General features: G+C 34.7%; 4 protein-coding genes across 5 annotated transcripts; 2 read left to right on the top strand and 2 right to left on the bottom strand.

The window, feature by feature from the left end:
• Positions 1-2,853: 2,853 nt before the first annotated feature.
• LOC142547247 (histone deacetylase complex subunit SAP18-like) lies at positions 2,854-5,548 on the top strand. Of its 2 annotated transcripts, none has more exons than XM_075655423.1 (6): positions 2,854-3,013; positions 3,645-3,677; positions 3,771-3,881; positions 4,594-4,680; positions 4,978-5,055; positions 5,136-5,548. In XM_075655423.1, the coding sequence occupies exons 1-6, from the start codon at positions 2,915-2,917 to the stop codon at positions 5,172-5,174; spliced, it is 447 nt and encodes a 148-aa protein (XP_075511538.1). In that variant the 5' UTR covers positions 2,854-2,914; the 3' UTR covers positions 5,175-5,548. The 2 variants fall into 2 exon arrangements, with proteins under 2 accessions (XP_075511538.1, XP_075511537.1); XM_075655422.1 differs by having other exon boundaries at positions 2,855-3,013; positions 4,594-4,689.
• Positions 5,549-5,902: 354 nt separating this feature from the next.
• LOC142547246 (rho GDP-dissociation inhibitor 1-like) lies at positions 5,903-12,592 on the top strand. Its single transcript, XM_075655421.1, has 5 exons — positions 5,903-10,591; positions 10,815-10,881; positions 11,055-11,273; positions 11,581-11,705; positions 12,426-12,592. The coding sequence occupies exons 1-5, from the start codon at positions 10,430-10,432 to the stop codon at positions 12,504-12,506; spliced, it is 654 nt and encodes a 217-aa protein (XP_075511536.1). The 5' UTR covers positions 5,903-10,429; the 3' UTR covers positions 12,507-12,592.
• A 495-nt stretch (positions 12,593-13,087) lies between these two features.
• Positions 13,088-15,642, bottom strand: LOC142547245 (pirin-like protein). Its single transcript, XM_075655420.1, has 7 exons — positions 15,350-15,642; positions 15,084-15,133; positions 14,743-14,781; positions 14,619-14,647; positions 14,469-14,531; positions 14,251-14,354; positions 13,088-13,807 (listed from the first exon to the last, which is right to left on the bottom strand). The coding sequence occupies exons 1-7, from the start codon at positions 15,463-15,465 to the stop codon at positions 13,324-13,326; spliced, it is 885 nt and encodes a 294-aa protein (XP_075511535.1). The 5' UTR covers positions 15,466-15,642; the 3' UTR covers positions 13,088-13,323.
• A 3,052-nt stretch (positions 15,643-18,694) lies between these two features.
• On the bottom strand, positions 18,695-24,077 carry LOC142547244 (uncharacterized). Its single transcript, XM_075655419.1, has 13 exons — positions 23,966-24,077; positions 22,662-22,745; positions 22,460-22,576; positions 21,659-21,764; positions 21,518-21,577; positions 21,325-21,378; positions 20,653-20,710; positions 20,113-20,189; positions 19,757-19,827; positions 19,520-19,580; positions 19,259-19,318; positions 19,061-19,123; positions 18,695-18,979 (listed from the first exon to the last, which is right to left on the bottom strand). The coding sequence occupies exons 1-13, from the start codon at positions 24,046-24,048 to the stop codon at positions 18,857-18,859; spliced, it is 1,017 nt and encodes a 338-aa protein (XP_075511534.1). The 5' UTR covers positions 24,049-24,077; the 3' UTR covers positions 18,695-18,856.
• Between the last annotated feature and the right edge of the window lie 104 nt (positions 24,078-24,181).

Genomic DNA, 24,181 nt, shown 5'->3' with positions numbered 1-24,181 from the left:
GAACTTTGAAAAGTTGAGAGAAAACTCTATCAATCTGATTAATTCATTCAAAAGTCCTTTTAAATGATAATTTTCGTCCACATATTATCACAAAATCAGAAAGATATGAAAATATAATTACCAAAACAAATAGAACTCTAAAATAGAAAACTAGGTATTTCTGAAATTGCGCCGCGCGCATATGCGCGGAAGTCACTGTCTTTGCATTTGCACTGCCCACCTATGCGCGCCTCAATTCCGCGCATGTGCGCGAAGTTTTCTGTTCCGCCCCTCTTGAAAATCATGCGCCGCACTATATGCGCGTCATATATCGCGCATGTGCGCGAGGACCGCTGTCGTCTCGGGCCATTTTACACTCACATGCTTGGTTGCTCGGGACTCCTTCATTATACTCTTTGTTGAACTCCACCACTTGCTTGAATATGCTTGATTCATCATCATTGAGCTTGATATTCCGAGACAACAATGATTCTTAATTCTTCTTCCAACCATTTGCACGTTATGCCCGGCCAGATTCATATCAAACCCACTCAGCTAGGACTTACACTACTGCCTAAACTGAACTCCTAGACTAGACTGAAGGCAGCACCTTCCAGTCAACACTTCTTTAATGTCTATGTGAGAAAGACTACATACACAAGTTTAACGTCTTTGTGCAAGACTGTATTTGAGTGGTGGTGGTGGTGTGTGTGTGTGTTAGAACTGATCTCTGAACACTACCCGAAAGTGTTCTCATACACTGAGGGAAATATGCTTCTAATCTAAGCTGATAACACGTTGAAGTGTTCCCTCGACTGGGCTGAATGCTTCTCTCTTTGAGCTGATATGACTTTGAAGCGAGCCTTTCTCTTTTTTCTCTTGTGTTGTATATCTTCTTGTCTCTTCACTGATCTTCACCTTCTATTTATAGGCGCGAAGTTTGATCATACAGTGAGACTCAATTATTGTATCCGTTGTGTTTTGAATCTGTTCCTCGAAATTTGTCTTGTTCTTTCTGGAACACTTTTGTCTTTAAGCTCTGATGCAACGTCCATTATTGTCCTTTGACTGGACAAAAGTTATTGTACCTTTGCGCACAACTGTATTCCACTTAGTTCAGCTTGTCTTGATCTGCAATTGATTGGACCTAACTGATGTTCTGAACTGATCAGTTGAACTGGTCTTCAGTTGGGCTGGTGAAATCAGTTGACTCGTCAGTTGAACTGATTTCACTCTTGTTCAGTTGAACTGGTTTCAGTCAGGCTCTTCATCAGTTGAACACTCCTTCAGCTGGCCGGGCTTCTGAGGTTCTCCTGCTGAACCACCTGTCAACTGAACAATCAGTTGAATTCATTTACGATACATTAATTGAACTGGTCTAGTTTGGTTGATCAGTTGATGCTTTCAGTTAGCGTCTTCGACAGCTTCAGTTTTGGCTCGTAACTGATTATTTCAGTTTCAGCTATCTGCGCATTAAGGTAGATTATTAAAAACAAATAAACAAGTTTTGTTAACAACAAAATTAAGATTGCGAACATGAAATGTTCCAACAATTTTAACACATGTGAGTTAATGAAATTAACTTCTTTGTTGTTGAATTACGTTTCATAAAATAATTTGTTTTTGTTGTAAATAAATTAAGAAAATAGAATCATAGATTTGACATAAAATTGCAAGACAATTTTTAAAGAGTAGGTTCCTCAGACATGGCCTGCTGTCACGAAGGGATCCTTGCAGCCTCACTATCATTTGGCGGCATCTGTCGGCGGCGAGAGTCTTACATCCGAGCGAGTTGGGTTGGGTGGGTTCGACCAGAAATGCTTTGCTTTCCTTATTCAAGAAATTAAAGTCGTAATGTTCCGGTTCCTTTATCGGACTCGGAAGTCTTCTCTGAAGGCTAAATTAGTTTTACCTTTCCTTTATTAGGTTAGAATTGAGACCCCCTCACTTGAGAGTGAGAGCTAACGGTCTCACGAATTTTTATCTATGAGACGGGTCAATCCTACTGATATTTACAATAAAAAGTAATACTCTAAGCATAAATAGTAATATATTTTTCATGGATGACCCAAATAAGTGATCCGTCTCACAAAATACGACCCGTGAGATCGTCTCACACAAGTTTTTGCCATTTTTAAAATCCCATCTTTCATAATGTAACAGTAGGATAGACTCAGGATGAATAGTGCTAAAAGTAGAACCAAAATATCGCACAACGATATTTACAACAATTAAATCGTTAGATTTTGTTATTATATCATGATATTTTGCATTGAATATATCATGGGATGTTGATAAATTGAATTTTGTATTGAATTTTTTGTGTTGTAAGAATTGTTGTACAAATTTGATTGTTCATATAGTATTACTCTAGTAGGATATCACAAACCAGAAGACCTAAAATCATTTTAGGCTCAAACAATCTAAAATCATTTTAGGCTCAAACAATCGGAATAAAAAAGGTAATTACCCCATAAAATTATATAACAATTGATCAATATATATATATATGTGAATGTGTTACAAACCATAAGATCAAGAGTATGTCTCTTGTGAGACGGTCCCACGAATCTTTATATGTGAGACGGGTCAACCCTATCGATATTCACAATAAAAAGTAATACTCTTGGCATAAAAAGTAATATTTTTCATGGATGACTCAGATAAGAAATTCGTCTCATAAAATACAATCCGTGATACCGTCTCACATAAATTTTTGCCTAAAGAAATCAATAGAGAGAATCAACAAGAGTCAAAAGTAACGTCTAATTTTTATTGAACTCAATCAGACTATGGACTTATCCAAAGGTTTAGCACAATTTCGGCAAAACAAAAGTCTAATTATGGGCTCTTAAAGCCCAAATGTGGCTGAAATATGAAATGTATTCGATCCAGACAATCAAAACGTACTCAACTTCGCACTCCAAGGTGAAAGATGGCAGAAGTGCAAAGAAGACCTGGAAGGCTTGGCCCTCCGCCGCCTACTTCCGTCAAGCCTTCCGCCCCTCGGTTCGAACCTGTGGATCGCGAGAAGGTCTCTTCCGTCCCCCTATTTATTTTTTATGCTATATTTATCTAGTGTTTTAGAGGTACGGTGGTTTTTTTTTTCTTTTTTTTCTGTTCCGACCTTTTTCTATCATTTACCTGAGGGATGGTCTGTTTAGGAGCTTATTGTTAACCAGGGAAAGTCTGGTAGTTAGAGAATGCGGTTGCGTTCTAGTTTGTGTATCCTTCCAACTTTGTGCTATTTTTGGAAGCTTTGTTTTAAGTTAGGATTGAGAGAAGGAAGGGTTGAGAAAAATATCAATGGTAATTCACAGAATGCTAAACGTACTTATAATGTTGTTCTGTATGAATCAATTAACTGAAAAATGAATATTTGATCATTAAGAGTTTAGCAAGAAAATGTATACGGGTGAGATGGTTATTCTTGCATTATGGCTTTATTTTTCATTAGTAATCTTGACCTTTTTTCCCAGGACAAATCCAAATGTTTAGTTTTGTTTGCGTGTTTGATAACTTTTTTAATTGTTATAACTTGAAAATCGTGGGATACTTTTTCTTGAGAAGTAATCAGTGTTATTTAGCCAGAGGGGACATGAAGTTTTTTCGTGGCATTATAACTTTAATTTATTTAATTTTTTGGTTGTCTTGTGTTTGTACAGACTTGTCCGTTGTTGCTTCGTGTTTTCACTAAGGTATACTCACCATTTGTGAACAAGAGTAATTCAATTTATATGAAAGAGAATTTCCTATACCCTATGGTTTTATTTCTTTTGAACAATTTTCAGGTTGGAGACCATCATGCTGATGGAGATTTTGCTGTGAGAGGCAAGGAACCGAAGGATGAGGTTCAGATTTATACATGGATGGATGCAACTTTGCGTGAATTAACTGATCTGGTTAGGGATCTGAGATTTTTTGCCCAAGTTACTTTTGGTTTCCCTTTCAGCGCCTCAAAGTTTTATGTGTGTTCTTGCATATTGAAATAGTTTTTTTTTAAAAAAGTTTTTGATGCATGTTAGTGTTTCTGCATTTGTTTTCTTTGTTTGCCATGTGTGTTGTAGAATAAAAATGTTGATCTCCTCTAGTTTCAGTTTATTTTAATATGAAGGCTGCTTATATTGATAAGCTGCCGAAAAAGTTTTTATCGCTTTTAAATGTATAATTTCTTTTGGTAGCATCTTTGGATTCTAATTTATTTATTAGCATGATAAAAATATCGACTAGCCCTCCTGTCACTAACTATTTATCTAAACAAGCTTGAGTCTACATTTTCAAAGTTGTTCGATATGTTATCCTTATGATGGTTGTATTCTCGTCTGATAAATTTGGAAGTCGTGGTGGTTGCTGGGATGTGAATTCTTGATTATAATAGCATAATTCTTCTCATTCAGAGAGATTTTCAGTGGCCGTGTCAAACCGATTGGCAGTGTTGGAGTGCAGTTTTTTGCTTTATTTTGTGCTATACATCAGTTGGATCTGCAGGCAAAAAAAATAAAAAATAAAGTAGCACCTTGGGTTTTCTTTGTTTTGATTTTTGTATCCCATTTTTGGGAAAAAAACTCTTTCAATGTATTTTATTTGTAGTTAACCATTTTGTTTGCTTTTCAGGTGAAAGAAGTAGCTCCGGAAGCAAGAAGAAGAGATGCTATTCTGTCTTTTGCTTTTGTCTATCCTGATAAATGTGGCCGTTTTGTGGTTAGAGAGGTTAATTTTTCCATGTGCTAGTTCGCAGACTTTTATAATTTTCCCACTATTTTGTTTTCAATTTTGCATATTGACATCTTCAATCTCAATTCTGTCATCCTGTTAGTTATCATGGAATGTTCTTCTCCCCATACTGATTGTTCATCATGGTTGTAAGATGGTTAAACTTGAATATGTAAACCCATTGAAATATCAATTCACCAAGTGTTTTTATTTTATAAATTTTACAATGTTATTAACTAGAAGCATAAAAGTTGGTCAATCTGTGTTTCTTTTCAATTTTTGAAGGTAGGGAGAACCTTTTCTTACCCTAATGGGAGACTGCCCGACAGTGGAAGCAAAGCCTTCGGTAATCTCAGTTTCCAGGTAAATAGTCGTTTCCTTGTGAAGCAACATAACAATGGGGTTTTCACAAATTGATTTTGACTTGTTGCATACCAATGCAGATAGGTGATTACGTGGATGTCGCGATTCTGACCCAGTAATCTGTGCCAGGTTTCTTTGCTCAAACATTTAAATTTTTTCTGTGGCTCGCATTTGATGAGACTTTATCATTGAAAAAAGATAGATCTGTAGTTTTGATGTAATTGCAATCCATTGCCTACTGGATGGTACCTCCTTTTAACCAATGTTTGGTACTTTGACGGGGAAAAAAAATTACTGCTCATTTATGCTATTGAGAGTTGAGAACATGTTTTTTGGGGTTGCCTTGCCGTCTAAACTATCGGCTGGCTCCTAAATTAGACAATTAATGTCATATAAGTATGTGTTTGGGGCTGTAGCTTTTAGCCAACATGAATGTTCTACTCCATTGAACATTTAGCATGTAAGTAGCTGTGCTTTGAGTTTGAGTTATTAATTGGAGGCCTAGTTTTTAGTAGGTAGGGTCGTTCAAAAATTGAACCGAACTGAAAATCAAATTAAATCGTATGGTTTAGATGATTTTTCAGGTAATCACAGTTTAAATTGTTTTTAAAATCAATAAATTCGTAAAATTTTAGTTTGATTTAAGTTTTGGTAAAGATAAATCAAATCAATCGGATCCAAATCAATTAAATTAATATAAAAATCATATAATAAACTTTGTTAATTTAGTGTGATTTTTTTGGATATATGTATATTTTATATTTTTGGTAGTTTGTATATATTATTGGTGAGTTATATTGAGAATTTATTTATTACAAATCTTAATATAAATAAATATAACTACAACCTTGAAAATTTATATCATTTTAAAAGTTGCAAAATTTTATAACTATACAAGTATTTTAATATATGATTCGGTTTTATTTTGTACAACTTCGAATCCGTTCATGGAATATGTAATCCGAAAGCTACTGGGTTTAAGGGAAAATCAAACACTAAATCTAAAATGGGTAATGATGTTGCTGAATCCGGGATGACAGTTGGAAGGTCGAATCTTCACTTGGGGAGCTCGGATCGGACCTTCAAAATCTGGGAGCACAAGCAAGAACTTAGGAGGGGACCGAATTCCGAAAGGTTGTTCCGGCGTAGCTCCTCCGACGCTCAAATCAGAGAATAGAAAACTGAGAGAATAATGTGTGTGCTGAGAGAATGTGAATATATGAATGAATAAACAATAAATAAAACCTGGTATTTACAGGAGAAGAATAGAGTCCGGATTTAGTAGATTTAGATCCTCAAAATCATGCGCAAGATTTGGCTAGATTTTGTTAGATTATGTGCAAGATTTGGTTAGATCCTGATGGGCTTTACTCTTTTGGGCTTTATTTCCGTGGGTTACCCGTTAATGTCTGAAAAGAAGCTCTCTCAGGAAAGAGCTCGTCCATATTCTGGACCCTGTTGGAGCTCGGTTCGGGAGCTCGGCAATGACACTTTTAATCGGCCCGATTCCACGATATAGGAGGTGGGCTCGGCAATCCTTGGGAGGTTGGCAGAATATCTAATCGACGACACTGTGGATACGGGAGATCGGCTGGTGTGACCTCTCGGATGACTTTCCAGAAACTTCAGACCAAAATGAGGTGACCTTACACTGTGCTGGGTCATGAATCTGACCTCCTGGTTTTTCCAAACGTCGGGCCACTACCTCTTGGATGACCTCCAACCAACCTCGCGGTAAATGACCTCCCAGATGTTTCTAAGCGCTAGGACACTAACTATCTGGGCTACCGAGGTGGGCTGGATCCATCCTCAGTCCGGGGGTATCATGAGTCCTCCTCCCTCAAGTCGAGCTGACGTTGTAGACCAGAAGCTCGTGGTTGTCTGAACTCTCGGTGGCCCCTGGTTGTCCCGAGCTTAAGTCTCTGTGCTGAATTAAAGCGGCAAAGCTCTGGGAAGTCCTAATCTGAAGGGTGAAGCCCTTGCTGAGCTACCAGACAAAGTTCTAAGCCTTCCTGAGTTAAATGACATAGTTCTGGTTGGGCTGAGCTGAGACGCGAAGTCCCTAGCAATGTTGGTTCCCGCCCTGAATATGAAACGTCTCTATCGCTTGTCATTCCAACGGCCAGTTTAACGGATTTCGAGACGATCATGGCCGTTCAACCTATTTGAAATAAATGGTCCGATCTCCTCATGGTCCCTCTATAAATACCATCTGCCCCCTTCATTCAAATCTTACATTTCCATCCTTTAACCTCGGCTCCGACCTTCGAAAAGAATCCCTCTTTTCTTCTTTCCAACTCCCTGCTCCCGATCACACGATCTTCGTTAGGTAAACTTCCCATGACCTCGCTAAACTGTCCTTCCCAGTCGACCTCCGAGGAGGTCTTCCGTGAGGGGATCATACCTGTGAGGTGGATCAGTATGATCCCCTCATGGAGCTCACATCTGGGTCAGGTGAGCGTCCTGAAATCGAGGGGGTCAGCTCCCGCCTCTCCGCTGGTGATGATGGCATAGTCCGGAATCAGCTCGGTTTCTATAATTGTGAGGAGCCTATCTGGACTTGTGATCCTTGGTTCGATCTCCACCCTTCGTGGTTAGATGGGTCGGACGAGGTTCGCCTCCGAGCTCTCTCTCATGCCCCCTCCGATTATAAGTTCATCTTTCCTCATTCCGAGGAGAGACCTAACGTTCCCCCTCCTGGCTATTACACCTTCTACCAAGATTAGCTAGAAGGTGGACTCAGCTTTCCTCTCCCCCTTTTCTTTCAGCAGCTCAGCCAGTTTTATCAGATCCACCTCGGCCAATTCACACCAAACGCCTTTCGCACCTTATGTAATTTTGTTGTTCTCTTCAAAGCCTTAGGTTTCACAGTTGACCCCTCTCCTTCTCCCACTTCTACCTTCCAAAGAGGTCAGAAGAGGGTCCCTTCTGCTTCTCAGCTCGCCCAAACTGCCAATTCTTCGAGGGGGGCCCAGTTCTAACAAGTTTTGGAAAAATCACTACTTTTTTGTCCAACATTCCGACTCGTGGGACATCTGCTCCCAATGGCGAGCAGGTCTCCCCGAGCTCCCTTCTCCTCCTCCGGGCTTCCGCAAGAGCCACACTTTTCTTGGGCCCTTCGGGGCCATCAGGGGTCGGCGTTTCCATACTCCCACCCTTTTAGCCGAGGACCTCTTGTGCTATTACGGGCTCAGCTCGGCCAAAGTCACTCCTCAGGGTCACGAGGGTATGGAATTTAGCTCGGCCTTTGCTCCTTCTCTCTCCCCATGTTTTTTTTCTGACCGAGCTTCTGTTTTTGTCTCAACTGCTAGAGTCATGAATTCCCTCATCAAAAAGGCTGAGGCTCGAAGGCAACAGAAGGCCAGCTCGGCTACTGTAGACAAGGGCAAGGCTGTGGTCACGAAGGCCAGTCGTGAGGAGGTCTGATATGAATCTGGCCGGGCATGACGTGCAAATGGTTGGAAGAAGAATTAAGAAGCATTGTTATCTCGGAATATCAAGCTCAATGATGATGAATCAAGCATATTCAAGCAAGTGGTGAAGTTCAACAAAGAGTATAATGAAGGAGTCTCGAGCAACCAAGCATGTGAGTGCAAAATGGCCCGAGAGGACAGCGGTCCTCGCGCACATGCGCGATATATGACGCGCATATGCGCGAGAGGTCGCGCATATGCGCCAAACAGGGCGCGTATAAGCGCGGCGCAGGATTTTCAAAAGGGGCGGAACAGAAGACTTCGTGCATATGCGCGGAATTGGGGCGCGCAGTGCAAATGCGAAGACAGTGACTTCCGCGCATATGCGCGCGGCGCAATTTCAGAAATACCTAGTTTCCTATTTTAGAGTTCTATTTGTTTTGGTAATTATATTTTCATATCTTTCTGATTTTGTGATAATATATGGACGAAAATTATCATTGTAAAAGGACTTTTGAATGAATTAATCAGATTGATAGAGTTTTTCTCAACTTTTCAAAGCTCGGCTTTGTATACACCTTTGTGTGTTTCTCAAATCAAACTTATCAAAGTTTAATACTTTGTGGCGTTTGTCGATTGTTCTTCACTCGGATTGTCAAAGACGAGTTCTTTGAATGTTCGCTTGGATTTCGATTGTTTATCCTTCGTTAATATTTGTTGCTAAATTCTTCGTAATTTAGAGGTGAATATTACACACTTACTTGTTCAAAAAGATCGGGACGACACAACCGTTTCTTTATTTCATCGAATCGAGGGCGTGACTCCATTTTGGAGCACGTTTGCTTTTCGTGGTTTGAAGAATCGCATAATTTGGTATGGGTTTGTACATAATGTTGTATAGATAAAAGTCTTCTAGTGAATCCTACCCGAGGTGGTAGAATGGGTGACGTAGGAGCAGTTGAAGTCTCCGAACATCCATAAACACATCTTGTGTACTTTAACTGTTAACCCCATGCTTTAAACTGACTTGATCAGTTCGAGTATTTATCAGTTCAGTTCTCACCATAACTGAACTGATACATGCGAGAACTGATACCCCTTATGTTCAGTTAATTAGTTACACGAGATTAAAACCTTTAAAATATATCAGTGTTTCTTAATGAAGGATTATTTCGAGTGTTTTCCGCTTGATTTACTAACAAACTCGATCTAATTCATCGGTGTATATATTATTAGAACACTAGCTATTGCAACTTTTGGAGAATATTTTGTTTGAAGCACCACAAGGTGCTAGGCAGACGATCCTTCAAAACTAAAATCCGTCCAGAAATTTTTAGTTCCAGAGTATTGAATGATAAAAAAAAAATCAATGGTACTAAATAAAAATAATATAATTTGAAACTAAATCAGATAATATTAATCATGAAAACCACAACATATGGAAAAATTTTGAAGATTCATTACCAGGAATTAACTTTTATTCACTTAAATTTTTTTCTCCCAATGAACGAATTTCAGAATTTATATTAAATGAATTCGTTGCTAAAAATATAGAATTGAGAAACAACAATAAATTTTTGAGATAACGATTGTATTTTAAGATTTAAATGGATTAATATAATTAAACTACTTAACAAATTTATAAAAAAATTAAATTTAAAACTCAATTTTTATTTATATTTTCATCAAAAAATAAAAATTCATAATAATAATAATAATAATCACGGTGAAGCTAAATAGTAGCTATGGTAAAGCAAAATCTTTTTTTGGCTAATTATTTTCCACCAAACAACATACCCTTTTGAACCTCTCCTTTCTCACTTATCCTATGCATTACTTAACAACACATGAATATCCCACTTTCAGAGACCATATTAACCTCCCACCCTTTGTTTTCTTCCTTGCTTCCCTCATTATCTTGAAATTATTTTGTCATTTTTCCCAAAATTCGTCCACGCAAAATGTCGTCGGATGCAATGTCGGGGATTGTGGAGGCGATATTGGCATCCGACAACTTAATTAACATCCCCGCTTTGGCAAACAAAGAAGAACAAAAGAAAATGAATAAGAGCGTCAAAGAAGGCAAGATCATGGCGAAAAACGAACCACCACACAAGGAAAAGGTCTTTTATATATACCCTCTAATCAAGTCACATTATTTGTATACATAATATCAAAACTTAAGAGATTTTAGGGAACAAATTTGGGTTTTCATGATTGTGTATATCATCATATGGAAAATGTACATTACGTAAACAAGATGTGTTGTTAATAGACCAAAAGGCAGCATAACTATATATTATACCATCTAAATTCCTTATTTCTTTGAATTATTATTTTGAAAAGGGCCGTGAAAATACTATAAAAAGGAAGGGAATCATCCTTGAAAGGTTGGACACATCTAGGAAGGAAGGTATTAGTTCCATCTCTGTTCTGGTAAATTTTGAAATTCTTTCATATATATATATATATATATATATATTCATGAAAACATAATTTCGTTGGCTTTTGGAATTTTAATAAGAAATCTTCAAGAATTGGAGATCTTTGGTCTAACTGATCCAATGACATGATTTTTTTGGGCAGATATTAGAGAGGCAAATGTCCAAATAATGACACTCTCAATTGTTTGTCCTGGTAGACCAGAGATAGAATTGTCACACCCATTTATTTCCAGTCCCAAGGATTGTCTCTTTACCCTAAAGGAAGGAACAAAGTACAGATTGAAGTTCTCATTTAGAGTCTCTGACAAAGTGGTGTCTGGTCTCAAATATGAGAACACTTTGTGGAAAGCTGGTGTTAGAGGTAAAATCATCCATTGCTCTATTTTCTTTCTCCCTTAAATTAATTCTACGTAAAATTCATATAGATCATATACACGATATATTTATGTCAAATATGAAAATAGAGATTTCATTTTCGATTCAATCAGTGTATTTAATATATTAAGTATTTTGCTTTACTAAAGCTATCGTTACAGTTGTTGACACTATTGTTATTATTTAGATAGATTGTGTGTGCGACTGTTGGGAGAACAAGAAATATTAGACCAAGATCATTTCTCAAACTATACTGTATTTTTATGCGTCGTCTAATAAAATTATTGTTACAGTTGACAGATCTACGGTGTTATTGGGTAATTTTAAACCCCACGAAAAACCTTATGGATATCAACTCGAGGAAGAAACTTTACCCTGTGGAATTTTGGTGAGAGGTGTTTATACTGCTAGAGCCAAGGTAAATTCAACTGCATCAAGCATAAGATGTAATCTTTACACATCTATTAAAAAAATAAACAACGAAGGGCGAGGAAATTTTAAGCTAGACCTTTTTGATTGGTTTTTAACAAAGCATTAACATTAAAATCCACAACTCGAAGGACTTTTACTTGAAATATAAAGCAATGATCTTCCAAAGAAAGGGTTCTTTTATAACAATTTTTTTAGGCAAAAACTTGTGTGAGACAGTCTCACAGGTCATAATTTGTGATACTGATATCTTATTTGGGTCATCCATGAAAAAGTATTACTTTTTATTGTGAATATTAATAGGGTTGATCCGTCTCACAGATAAAGATTCGTGAGACCGTCTCACAAGAAGCCTCATTTTCTTTTATTGGTGCTATCTTAAAAAAATATTAAACTGGTGGATAAGAAATTATATCAATTGATTTCAGCAAATTAATTAACAAGACAAGTGATGCAACTTACATGTTAAATTGCCCTTCGTGTCTATTTATTTGTCGACCAGGCCACTTTACAGATAAGAGTATATTTGGTTTTTCTGATGTCAAGTTTGTAAAATACCAAAGTACCTTTAACCTTAAAAGTCTTAAATTTTAATATAAGTTCTCAATCATTCAAATATTAATTCATTACAGTTTAAAATATGTTTAAAAAATAATTGTACAAACACACAACATCGTTTTTATTGATGACTTGTAATATTTCTTTTCAGGTTACCGATGATGGTGGGAAATGTTATATGGATATTCAGTACCATTTTGACATTAAAAAGACTTGGCCTTCAAGCCCATGAAAGACTGTCCTAGTAAGATGTTATGGCTTCAAGTAAGAGATTTTGTATAATGTTTGTCTTGTATAGAAATAGGACTCAAGACCATGCATGATACACAAAGTTTGAGATATTCTTCTTTACAAAATTCCGCTATCAAACTTGTACAAAGCACATTATCTAGACGACAAAATTAAAAAAAAAATAAAAATAAACTTTATTTGAAAAAAATTAAAACATGACAAAGTCTAAGATCCCAATTCATTTAGAGTAGGTCTTTTGTGAGACGGTTTCACGAATCTTCATTTGTGAGACGGGTCAACTCTACCGATATTCACAATAAAAAGTAATATTTTTAGCATAAAAAATAATAATGTTTCATGGATGACCCAAATAAGAGATCCGTCTCACAAAATACGACTCGTGAGATCGTCTCATATAAATTTTTGTCATTTATCACCTATTCAATCTTTGCCACATTCTTTTGTTTTCCAATTGAGTGGTGAAAGCAAATTAAGCAATTAAACTCTAGGTGGAGGCTACTACCAACTCACAAAATAAGTCTTCCCAGTCCTCCCCACCCAAAAAATTGATGGGCAATGTGCTTTATATCTAATTAAAGAAGATAAATATTTTATTAATAATAAGATCAACTTCCAAATTATGAACCAATACAAGCAAAACAAAGCAAGCAGTTTCAAGAAAAAGGATCACATAAATGCAACAAACCCAATATGTCTTCTTAGCACCAAACCAATGGTTGTGGAATATATCCATCTATCTTCTAGACTGTGTTTGGTAAGGATTGAAACTGGTAGTAATGGCCGAACACAAATATTTTTCAGTTAGATCTCCAGTACCTTGCCATTTCGAAGCCATTCCTTTTGTAGAAATAGTCTTCCATAGTCTTGTCGATTTCGGCTTGTGAATTCATCACAAAAGGACCATGTTGAGCTACCGGCTCGTTGAGCGGCTGCCCACCGACCAAAATAAACCTCAATGGCATCGAAGATTTGTTCCATACGCTAAGGCCTTCACCAGGACCCAAGACGAGGATATGGCGTGCGGATGTAGGATGAGAACCCAGGGTGCAAAAGACTCCTTCACCTTCGAGTATGTAGACGAAGGCATTCCAGGACTTGGGGATAACTTGATGGTATTGAGCATTTGGTTCCACGGTGAAGTCGAGAAACATTGTTGGGGTTCGTGTATATACCAGAGACTGAACCCCCATTGATTCCCCGGCAATAATTTTTACAACCACTCCATCTTTCTCCACCCTTGGGATTTCCTTATCGAGTAATTCTTGATACCGTGGTTCAATCCTGAAGAATAAGGAGGAGGATTTTCGTAAGATTATATAATGAGTTCTTGTTTAGTTCTTTAGGACATTTCCTATCTATTTATAATAGCATTCCTTCTACAGAAATATGTGCCAATGCATGAAAGTACACTTTATGCAGATAGCCTTCTTGCTTATCTCTCTGCACACTAACTGAATTTTCTAAATATGTCCTAGATATCGATTATCTTTCAGAATGATTCAACGAACATTTAATGAGTCGCGCTATGCAGATCAGTGTTCGTGTGGTTTTTGTAATTCTACTGCCCTGGACCAACTGATGCAACCAAATCCAACATCATACTCAAGAAGTGTACTACTGCTAATTCGAAACCATCGACTCAATGCATTGTTCAACTATCAAACTTCGAAGTTTGCTTACATTTAGTTGTCTCCATGTACATCCAAAGAAAGACGAGAACTCACATTTTATCCTTGGAAGCGAGATTGATCCACAGCTGCAGACCAGTGTTAGGTCCATCCCCTGCAGGCATTTCCGAATGAACTATACCTCTCCCTGCTGTCATCCACTGCATGATTTCATTCAAGAAGATTTTAAAATACACAATGAATAGGGGAAACAATTAGAACTAGATGGATACATTTTTCTTAGATAGAGAACATAAGAATTCGTTATCCATTACCTGAATATCTCCCTCTTGAATTGTACCCTTGTGTCCAGCAAAATCTTGATGAGTGACACCTCCCTGTGCGTAGAAGACAAATTTGAGTTCGATATTCGCATTTAGAACAAATAGACTATTGACATATGGTTTCTAGACAAGCCTAGTTACCTGCAACACGTATGTAACGGTCTCGAAACCTGTAATGCAAAACGTGGTACAGCTTGAGATTTATCATTTATCCACAATTTCGAAAGGGTAAAAAACTGAGACATATTGAGATGTTTCAAATTACCACGGTGTGGATGATCAGGAAATCCAGCAGGGGGTGAAACTGTGGAATCAAATTTACAGAAATTAGGGGAAAAAACAGATTCTTGATAAGGAAATGAAATAGAAGTCCAAAGCTATCCATGAATTCGGATTTGACTTTGGACTAATTTCTGTTTAAATAATTTTCATATCCATACATCACGACTACATTTCACAAGATCCGAATCGAAAAAAGATGTGAAAATTCGAGTTGAAATCCATGAATCCAAACGCCGACGAAATCAATCAATCAAGATTATTAAATGGTGCAATGGATAAACTAAGTCAACGCAAGGAAAACAACAGCATATCATAAAATATTACTTGAAAATTCATCCAGCATGAGGAATGGATCCAGATACTTCAATTCTTGCCTGAAAATTATTCCAACCAAACCAATATCTTTAAGCCATTGATAATCCAACATCCCATCAAATAACATATCAGAAACATTTTGAAAATAACATCAAACACAATCCAACAGGGATTTTCCGCTTAGAAAACTCTAGTCTCAGTAAATAACAGAAACTCACGGGAAAAAAAAAGGCAAAATTTACATGCAAATCAAGAAAAAGATGGAACACAGATACCTTCCAATGCTTCTAGTAGAAACGGCCCCGGCACCCTCACTCTGTGGCTTGGCCAACAATTTCTTGGAAACCAATCTCGGCTGCTCAAATCCCAAGTTTTCTTCCGACGACGACATGATATTTGTCAAGAACAAGAAAATGCTTTTCTTCCTGGGAATCGTGGGCTACTCAAGATTCAACTGCACAAGTTTATATAAAAGAAATCAGGCAAAAACCTCTCCTTGATTGATGTGTTGTGGCTTTGACCATAAATGGAAGCGTGATCTCTATATATAGAGAGTTTGTATAGCGTGTCGGGCATTGATTTTTTGTTGAATCGAACGTGTTCTAATGTGTACGCACACTTTTATAGATTTTCTTATGTTTTTATTTTCCCAAAAACAAAAAGACAAATGGGAAATAATTAATTCGGATGTTTTATTTTTTAATCTCGATCAACTATTTAATTAAAAAAATGATCTCCTTTGTTTATTTGAAATATACATGAAGATGTCATTTTCTTAATTAAATAGTTGACCGAAATTATTTTACAAATTTTCCCTAATTAATCCTTATTTTTAATGAAAAAAGATATGATCTAACAAAAATTTTGAATACAATATTTGATAGAAGAAATATTAGTTTATAATGAAATTAAAATGTATAATATCATCGTATTAGTATTTCAGCACACTTTGTTTATGGAACATCCATATTTTTTATTTTTTTTTGTGATTGTGAATGTTATTTTTTTACAAGTTTAATTAATAAAATACAAGTTTTTACATATGTAATACAAAGATATATTTGTCCATAGTATTAAACTTTCCATATTTATTTAACTATATTTTTATTTTGAATTTTTTAATGGATTATGATTTTTTTTAATTAACAATATTAAAAATTATTTTTCTAATAATGATATATCTTGAAAAAACAAATATCATTTATTTGACCACTTTTAATCAAGAAGAAAACTCCTTCAGTCTTTCTAGAATAGTCAAATGATGATATCATCGTGATGTTAGGATGATGGATTTTTTCAATCCTTCTTTGTTATTTTTGTTGATTTTTTTTATTTATATGCTTTTGTTTGAAAATTTTGTCCCATATGTCTGAGTGTGACTTTTTTGTATCTAATATTTTGTAAGTATTATTATTTTTATTATATATCTTCAAATATTTTTTTAGTTTTGGTATTTTAAATTTTTTAATTTTAATGAAGCTTATTTTATTTTTTTTTTGTGATTCTTAATATTAGTTTTTAATTATTTATAATCATACTCCAGTAATATCGAGTTTTAGATAAGATAATTTTTGGTTCGAAATGTTAATCTGAAAATGGGAATTGAAATCATATGAAGTACGAAATTCATTTTAAGATTTAAGGTTCCAAATACATAATATATTATTCAGTACGTAGTTCAATGATATTTGAAATTAGAGTAAGCCATGGTGGAAAAAATACCTAAATTTTTGGTATACCAAAGAGTTCGGTATGATATGATAACATTACAAAATTTTTTGGTACGATAATGAAATTAAATTTGAAAAATTTCGGTATATAACGAGATAATATATATAAATTAAAAAATATATAATATTTTTAAATAATAAAGTTATAAATTTAAAAAATACAAGATTTTTTCAATGTAAAACGATGTATACCGATATCATACTGAAATCTCGGTATACCGTCAAATTTTGATATAATCGGTATGTTAATTATATATACTGAAAATTTCGGCACGTTATTTATATATATTTTCTTATACTGTAAATTTCGATACGATATATCGCTATACAATTTTTGATACGGTACGGTATATCACATTTAACTTTTATATCGAATATAGATATGATTAAGAAATTAACTAGAATATATAACATATATTATAGTTATTACAATGCTTTCAAGTTATATATACAAATGCGAATAATAATAATAATAATAATAATAATAATTACCTAAGAAGTAAGAAGCCAAAAAAAAAAAAAGGATGATATTCTTTTTAGTCAATAAAGATTATTAAAAATCACACCATAAAATATCATTAAGTCCGTCGTATTTATTTGAATAATGAAATATCAAATATTATGTATGTGTGATGACAACCATGATGATGTCATGTCATTATCATAATTATTTTATCTTTAAATTTTAAATTATTCTATTGGAAAAACTTGACTGATTAAGAAATTCTGACTTGTTCAATAGTTTTAAATGGATATTTTGTTCAATCATATTCAACACACGTTTTTTTTAATCGGTAACGTGCCGTTGCATGAATCGAAATAAAAATATTATAGTGAGTTAAGTCGAATAAAACTCGTATAATTTACATATATACATATATATATATATATAAAAGTATCTCACTTGATATAAATAGTTAACTCATTTTATGTTTTGTTACTATACAAAATAAAAGTTCATGTACTGTGACGTTCTACGTTTTCTTTATTTTTCTCTTGATTTCAAATTTAATTTCATCATCTATTGATTTATAAATATATCTTAAAATTTTTTCTAAGCACATAATCTTAAATGTGATCAATTAAACAAATAATTATTACACTTCGTATATAACAATAAATAGATTAATAAAGTTAGAAAAAGTAACGTATCGACAACAATAAAAAAATGTTAGAATTAACACTATGATTATATAATGTCATAATAAATTTAACATTTTACATCCGAAAATGTGTTTATTGAGATAAAGAATATGATGATAAATTTAAAAATAATAATTCATTTATTATTGTAACGTAATAATAATGTGATTGTTGTTCGGAATCAGAAACTTATGTATTTCGACTTTTTTATTTAATTATATAAACAATTCTCTCAATATTTTTAGTTGGATAAACATGTTAAATTTATCAAAAGTAAATAATAGAATTTAATGATGAGTAGAAATGTAATAATTCAATTTTCAATTTGGATTTTCGTATTTTGTCAACATGCTATCTATTTTTTCTGATTTTTTTATTTTAAAACATAAATTATCAAATAGATGAAATGATATTTTTTTCTCAACTACTTATGTGGAATATTAAATATATGCTGTGACAAATAACAAAAAAAAAAAACAATACGATAAAAAAGTTATGAAAAAAATTTGAGCAATCCAATTTTTTTTAAAAATTAAACAAATATAATTTTTTATACAAATTAGTTACATATATGTAATTAACACAAACCGTTAAAATTTACAATATTATTATCATTTTTATGTTGAGTTAACTAATTTTATTTTGAATTCTAATTACTCCAACGTATATTTTTCTATGGATATTATTTCTAGTATATATATCATTTTTCCAAACAGTTTAACATTTGTTTTTATTTTCAGATTATCTTCAAACCGATGATCATATATAACCAGAAACAATTTACAATTTCAACTGGGAAATATTAACAGTTGTACGATAACACAAAACCTATTCCACATTTCTGGTGGAAACCAATCAAAAACTATGATTCCGAAGAACCAATATTACAGAATATAGTGATTTATTTATTCACGATGCGATCATATTGAGTTCATGAGGCATAAAATCTTCGCTTGGCCTGTAGTATTTGTCTGGGGAATACAAGCTCAAATTGGTAACCTGGCTAGTGTAAAGGCAAGCAAATCGTTCCACCTGAAACACTCCAAACAAAAGTGATTTAAAGTCGACAATAAAAGGAAACACGCAAGTGCTATTGATTTTTCGACGTCTGACCTGATGTGCAAAGCGAGAATTCTGATAGCCAGTCTTCATCAGTTGTCCCCAAACCTTGTGAAACTGAACATTAATTTTTTTTAGAAGCTTGTTTAACTGAACATATTTGATGATACGTAAAACTTGATTCTTGCAATGATCACGGATAAAGTATTTTTGCTACATGCTAAAGATAAGCAACTAATAGCAACTTCTTACCTCTTGATGACATTCTCTTTGAGCTTGTTGATGACTCAACCGCACTTCTTCTCGCTGAAACTGGTATGAAAACAATTTGGAAAAGCTTCAGGAAAGGTATTTTCTAGGTCAGCAGTTGACATTTATAGAGATCCGCAAAGAACAACTGATCAGTAAAAGCTTCTCCTTCATGCACTAACTTTGTTCAAATTTATACCATGCATGTTAAAACTCAAAAGAATCTGATGCTACTCATTAGTCATCACCATATTATTTACTAACCTGCAATTTTTCAACCTCGGCTAGTTTGTTTTCCTTATTTACAACATTCACCTCATCAAACCTAAAAAGAGATGCACAATTTTTCCATGAGAAGAAGACATAACTTTTCCCCCTCTTTTATATGTTGAATAGTATATGTGAATTTGGGATAGCAGCGCTCAGAATGACTAGACAACTGAAGCTGTAAGGCAATGCCGGATTTCACAGCAGAAGAACGACAAAGAGTTGAAAAGTCACCTCAGAGACCACTTTATATGGTGGATCTTGTCTTCGATGAGATCACGCTCATTCCTCAATATTTGAAGTTGCTAAAAGAAATACATAGTTTAGAATAAAAAAGACAACCAAATCAAGATCAGGGAAGTTGATCGCTTTATCAGACCCAATGTTGCACCGTCTAACGAAGATCTAATCAATTCAATAGAACCTGAGAGAATTGAGTAAAACCCAAAATAAAATTCTTTCAAGGCTTATAAATCTTATATCAGGAGATGAAAGGCGGACAAATGCACTGGTATTTGCAGTATTCGACCCATCATCGAACGATCAACCGCAGTCCAAATAAGGTCAGTCAGACAGACAAGGTAGTTTACCTTGCGGGTATCCCTTAATGTCCAGAGAAGTTCGACTTCCTTCTCGAGCTCTGGAACAACTAGCATTGTTCTCCAACCTATAAAATAATGATATTATTCTGAAACAAGCTCAGAAAGAAACATAATTTTTCAAAGCCTAAGGACTATAAGATGCTTATCCAATGTATTACTATCTTCCAGATACATTTCTCAAAACATTTTTCCAAAACTATATCACTTGTGCATACAAGATTCAATTAAAGTTCCCGTACACCTGATATTACTATGAATTCAGCTTAATAAAAAGTTGTACACCGCAAAACAGAACATATGGCAGCTTCTGTCATGTGGAAAAACGTTCGGCATATTACACACAACTTACTTGTCAAGTTACTTATAGTCAACACCCTTAGAAGAAGTAAAAGTATAGGGTTAAAGAAGACAACCAGAAAATATACGCACAAAGTATAGGGTTAAAGAAGACGACCAGAAAACACACACACACACACACACACACACATATAGAAGCATCGCAATAATGTGAGAAACAATGAAACATACCTAAAATTTTTTTACTGCGCAAAATATCTCCATATATATGGTCCCCAACATAAAGCACCTAACATGTGACAGAGAATGAATACTCAAACGGCGAAAAATGAGTACTCGCACAAACTGACGTAAAAGACATAAAGCTTCCAATTGATGAAACCTTGGCAACAGAGGACTAAAAGTTTCACCTTATACCCCACGTATATCACTGCGAGTAACTAAACATTATCAGGAAACAAATTTACCCTTCAAGAAGTGAATAGGAGTGATTATTCAATTATTTTTTAATTAACTTGGTTTTAGTTAAGTGTATAATTGGAGAGTCGTTAAAAAACTCATTCGGCATTCTTGCAACAGCTTCTTATATTGGTATATATTGCCTAAAAATGAAATACTTCCAGGTGGCTTCATTTCTTGAATGATGAGGTTCGACTCACATGCAAGAAGAAACTCATGACCAAAGTTGAATCCATAAAACTTTGCCATTGCATAATTCACATCCACGACCTAGGGTTTTAGAAAACTATGCCTACAATTGTCAAAAAATGCCATGTGTGCCTCCATGCATTAAAATATGAATTTGGCATTTTAAATGCACCTGAAATAGCAAATATATTTAAACAAAATAAAAACACCAAAAGTACTGGAAGAAAAGACATCTTCATGAAGAAGAAAGGTTACCTGGGAGCTTGACTCTATGGACAGTAATCTGTGAAGATGACCCACATTTCCTCCCTGAAATTGTAATTTAATAAAAAATCACAATAAAGCAGCAGAATGAAGAATCAACAATTACAGAAAATAAAACTTAAGTCCTGCCGATTTTCTTTCACTTAATGACTAGATTTTTGTATACTGTTAGGTATATATTTACCTGAAAAACTTGGAAGTTTGTGTCTAGTTTCTTCAATGGAAGTCTCAAAGAAGCACCCACCTGGGATTAATTAAAAAATTGAACTCAATTCACAGAAAAATGGCACACAATTCAGAAAAGACCAGGATGATATAGACTAACCTGAGGCATAGGGGTTCCATTATCAGTATTAAGAAGCATTCCTGACTCAGGATCAACCTCAAATATATTAGCACAATTCTCATCATGGAAAAAGCTTGGTTTTGCACTGAAAAAAATCAAGGCATAAAATTTTCAGGAGAATAGTCCATTACGACAAATACTAATAAAGTATTATGGAAGAGAGTTTTGCACCTATTATGAAGTGAGATACGAAATACCATAGAAGCGATGCATCAATATCTTAGATTGCTAACGCATTTTCATTTGATGAATTGCAGCAAGTTAGGAAACTCATTTGCAACTCAATCCCCCACATGCCCCCATTACCGAAATAACCGGCTTAATTTTCCAAAGTTAGTACGGAACATTCTCTTTTCCAAGTGAAATCCCATGGTACATGAAAGAGTGAAAAAGTGCTTTCGTTGTTGTGAATGGATGCTAAAATCCATCCGCTATGTTGTGATCCTTGTGTTAATGAATGAAATATCACCGTATTGATAGAATTATGATTTGCTGTTGTTTGTTCTCTATGCGCTGCTCTTTTTGAATTTGGTTCAGAGATAAAATATAACTGGGCAAAATTGATGACAAAGAATTGATATGAAGATGCTTAATAGTTTGTGAGGGTAAAGACAGTATAGTCCCACCAAATCATTAAGACAACTTATTACCATTCGGTCACTTAAATCTGGTTCAGTGATAAATTAAAATGACAAAAAAAATATCACTAAATTGACAAAATATTACACCATTTAGGCACCGCCACAGAAAGACTTTCAGGCATCAGGAAAAGCTTATTACCTGCCAGTAATAACAACATCAAAATACTGAAGCCAGTCAAAATTTGACGCGGAACAACCATCCAATGCCTGTGGCCCACACAGGAAGTTCATTACAATGTTTGTATAATCCCAAAGGCTGAATAAAAAACAATGGGAGTTCATTAAATTTGAGAAGGGAAAGGGAACACATACTCATAGCTCCAGTTTCATGGAATCAATACCTGTTAGTCACCAAAAATGTAGCACGACCAGAGTCTCTTAGCATCTTTAGCATGGGAACTAGTGAAGTGTCCTCGTTGATATATCTGGAAACACAAAATAATGGACAAATAAAGATTTGATCTTGGAATTGGGATTATTATTCCTTCAATCAGCAGAGGTGACAAAAAATTCTCAACAAGATCTTCCCATTCTTTGAACTCATCATTTGCAAGAGGTTATTCATGCACAAACATTGTTGTATCGAAGGACAAGATCACTCTATAATACCCATGACATGAGTCATGTATTACCATGGAAATTTGAAAATTATGTTTGGTAATGGAAATCTGGAACTAAGTTAAAATCAAGAGGCCAAAGCTCAGAACATTTTATGACAAAGATGACTTCTAAGCATATCAGGCCACAAGAAGAAGCATGGTACAAAGTGTGGAAAGTAAACAAGTACAATCGTTGAACATAAGATTGACTTCCTGCAAGTATTGAGCATAAACAGAGCAATTTCAGCCAAAATGGTTCAGCTACAATTAATGAAGATTTTTGTTTTGGTAAGGAAATAAAGAGAATTAGAACCACAGCTTGTCATTTTCAACAAACATGACCGGAAGATTTGACATTTCGTATGAATGAAGTCCAACAATTTTGTCATTTCTATCTATAATTTTAATAACATTAAGCATTCTTTCAGAGAATTAAATATGGTGATTAATATAAGAATTTTCATGTGCTAGCAATCATAATCTCTGTTCCACAAATGATAGTCCCCACATAGACGTGGTAATATCAACATTACGTGACAGGAAAATTCTTTGATTGTACGAAAAATATTCCATTAGAATGTTCATATAATGGTAACTTAGCTATATGAAGCTATTTTAATCTCAAATATGTGAAGCCAATGACAATCCTGCTGTAGGAGTATTTGCATATTTAAGAAGTCCTAACGTTCATTTCTTTTGAAACCCGAACTCTCTTTAAAGTGGTGGCATTCGTTCACACGATTGACCGCTTATTAAATTGTACATAACAATAAGCATTTGTCATGTAAGATGTATAAATGTAGTTTTAACATGTCCCTTAACTAATTAGCAGTAGCAGAAAGTAGATGCCTGTTTCAGGCCAAATAGGAAAGATGGAAAACCATATGAGACAGAAGAGAAGTATATCCGCTCACAAAAGAAAAGCCAAGTTATTGATTAAATTAATAAAGATAATTAGCAAATAGAGCCAAATTTCAGGCAGTTAAGCCTTATTTGGAAAGACATTCTATTCTGGATTTCAAAGTGGTATTTGATATTAAGGATACCTTTTCGGATCTTTTGCAACCATCTTCTTTAGTGTCCCGTCACGATGGCACAAATCAACTGCAGCTCGAACATCTTTATACATGTGACTATATCTGCCACGTCAGTACGTGCAAAACATCAATATAAGGTTTAAATATATTAGAAAAGAAAATCAATCAATATGTTGGAACAAATGTTAATGCCCAGCATAGGCAGGAAATCATCTAATCTTATGA

This window comes from Primulina tabacum, chromosome 5 (genome assembly GCF_025594145.1).
Source record: "Primulina tabacum isolate GXHZ01 chromosome 5, ASM2559414v2, whole genome shotgun sequence".
NCBI lineage: Eukaryota > Viridiplantae > Streptophyta > Magnoliopsida > Lamiales > Gesneriaceae > Primulina > Primulina tabacum.
Note: the sequence above shows the minus strand (reverse complement) of the source record. Positions and strands in the feature narration are given on the sequence as shown.